Raw genomic sequence first — 2,598 nt, 5'->3', positions numbered from 1 at the left:
TTAAATGTGACAGGATCATCATTACTTTGATTTCCTCCCTTGAGTTATCGCTAAAATCGCTATAGCTTCTAAAAATCACCGCCGGAGAGGCCTCCGATCAGTAGTGTTTAAGTTTTCCGGCCATAGAGTACATTAGTTAGATTTCTCTAATGATAAAATTGATTGATTCCTTGAAGCTATTAATTGACTTGATTTTTCCAGCCATCGCCGACCACTTTGGACAGATCAAAAACCACCACGGTGGGAAACACCGATCTAACTATAGAACCATATCATCCAGCCACCAATAAATCTTTTAAAGAAAGGGTAAAATAGGTCTTAAATTAAAATGAGGTACATCACGAAAACAACTTTTAAAAATTGAGAGATTTTTGCAAAAAATAAAAAGATGGGTCACTAACATAAAGTTTTCAGATTTTGGGTGATTTGGTGTAATTTTCTCTTGGTTTAATCTATTAATAAATGGATTTTCTATTTAAAAGTATTTTTTATGGGTTTTACTATTCGCCGCCCCTTTTTATTTAACACCGCCCATGCAAAAGACATTTCTGCCCTTGTAACAAAATTTTAAAACAAAAGTTCTCTCAACTTATTCGAACACATTCGAACAAATACATAAAAAGTCGATTAAAATGACGGATAACGAGTACAATTCGTCGGGTAACGAGTATCAACGTTCGGAAACAAGTTTTTCCGGCTTTTTCGAGGTAAAAAATAATTTTTTAAATTCTTTTTTCTGTTTTTTTAAGGGGGGACGACCCCAATTCACCGGAGGGGACGTGAAACGCCACGTCCCCTCCGGAGGAGAGGACGCCAAAGTCCGGCGTCCCCTCCTCCGGAGGGGACATGGCGTTTCACGTCCCCTTCTCCGGAGAGGACGTCGGACGTCCTCCTGAAGGGGGACTGTCCCTCTTCAAGGGGTTGTTTCCGGCTGCGACCGAAACGGCGCAGCCGGAAATTAATTTTTTTTAAAAAAAAACGTTAAAATAATAATTTTTTATTTTTAATAATTTAAGTGATATTTTTATTGAATATTATTAGGATTTGTTAAACGTAATTATTTTATGTTTTGCAGGTTCGTTTAGAAGATTATGGCGGTGACGGAATTGATTACATCGATTGGTTTAAGCCAGGATATGGGTTTGATACTGATATGAAGTAATTACTTGGGCTAAGAGTACTGCTATAAGGATTGGATTTGAGTTAGTCATTTCGTCACATAAGAACGAGGGAAAAAAAGCTTCTAAGATGTGCTCGAGGTGAGCGTTACAGAGGTTCGTTCACAGATTCTGATTCATTCGTACGAAAAAATATGAAGACAAAAGCGTGTCAGTGCGAATTCAAAATTGTTGTCAAATTAGGCAAGACTGCATGGTTTATACTTACGGATCCTGGTATTTCGAGTAAACACAGCCATGCTTTAGCTGTGTATCCTGAAGGATACCGTCAGATGAGTGGGCTGAGTGGTGAGGGGAAAGAAATTGTGCGAGATATGAGTGCGGCACAAGCAAAGCCGTGTTCTATTATGACAGCTTTGAAAGAAAAAGTACCATCTGACAACCCTACAATAACGCAAGTGTACAACTACAAAGAGAATTTGAGAAAGTCTAGCTTTGAGGGTAGAGATGTGGTTGCTCAATTTTATCACATGGCTCAGAATAGTGATTATGTGCACTGGACTCTTGCTGAGGAGGATACAGGTGTGGTGACCCACATTTTTATGGCTCATCCTGATTCAGTGAGACTACTACGTTCGTACTACTGGATCATCGGTATGGACTCCACGTACTAGACGAACAAGTACAAGCTGCCTTTTTTGAGATTATTGGAATGACTCCTTCCAACAAGAACTTCATAATTGCATATGCAATTATGAAGTATGAGACTGAGGGGAGCTACAGATGGGTATTGGAGAGACTGAGGTATTTGATTATATTTATATTATTTAATATTTTAAAATTATGATATTCAAATTCAAATTTCTTATTAAATCATCGGGCAATACTGCAGGTGCTTGATTGGGGAACATATTTATCCGAGTGCTATTCTTACTGATCGAGAACTGGGGCTGATCAGACCAGTGTCAGAGGTTTTCCCACGTTCTTCTCATCTACTATGTACGTGGCACATAAATAAGGATGTAGAAGATAGAGTGTACAGAATAAGTGGGAAAAACCAAGAATTTGCTGAAATTTTCAAGAATAGTACCTGAAAGAAAATTATCAGAACGCCAACTTTGGAATAATATAACGTAGCTGTGGAACACTTCAAAGATCGGTTTAAAGCTTTTCCAGGGTTGATAGAGTACATTGAGGGAACTTGGTTGGTGCACAGAGAGAAGTTCGTATCTTACTGGACGAATTTAGTCCTACATTTTAGAAACACCACCACATGTAGAGTGGAGAGCGCACATGCTCAGCTTAAGCAATGGCTCAACTCTAGCACCGGTGCTCTGGACACAGTCTGGACGAAGGTCGACAAAGTTATAGAGTCGCAACTGACATATATCTGATACTATTCTTGTCGAGTAATATTACTACTTATATAAATTATGTTGTCATTATTAATAATATAAATGTTTTGCATATTTGCAGCAAA

General features: G+C 38.3%; 1 protein-coding gene across 1 annotated transcript; it reads left to right on the top strand.

Annotated features, from left to right (window-relative positions):
* The first annotated feature begins 632 nt into the window (after positions 1-632).
* LOC126672320 (uncharacterized) lies at positions 633-1,792 on the top strand. Its single transcript, XM_050366265.1, has 3 exons — positions 633-707; positions 1,076-1,158; positions 1,273-1,792. Exons 1-3 carry the CDS (start codon positions 633-635, stop codon positions 1,790-1,792), a joined length of 678 nt encoding a protein of 225 aa, XP_050222222.1.
* The last annotated feature ends 806 nt before the right edge of the window (positions 1,793-2,598 follow it).

This window comes from Mercurialis annua, linkage group LG3, assembly GCF_937616625.2.
Source record: "Mercurialis annua linkage group LG3, ddMerAnnu1.2, whole genome shotgun sequence".
Taxonomy (NCBI): domain Eukaryota; kingdom Viridiplantae; phylum Streptophyta; class Magnoliopsida; order Malpighiales; family Euphorbiaceae; genus Mercurialis; species Mercurialis annua.
The sequence above is the reverse complement of the archived record's forward strand: the minus strand, read 5'-3'. Positions and strand labels throughout refer to the sequence as shown.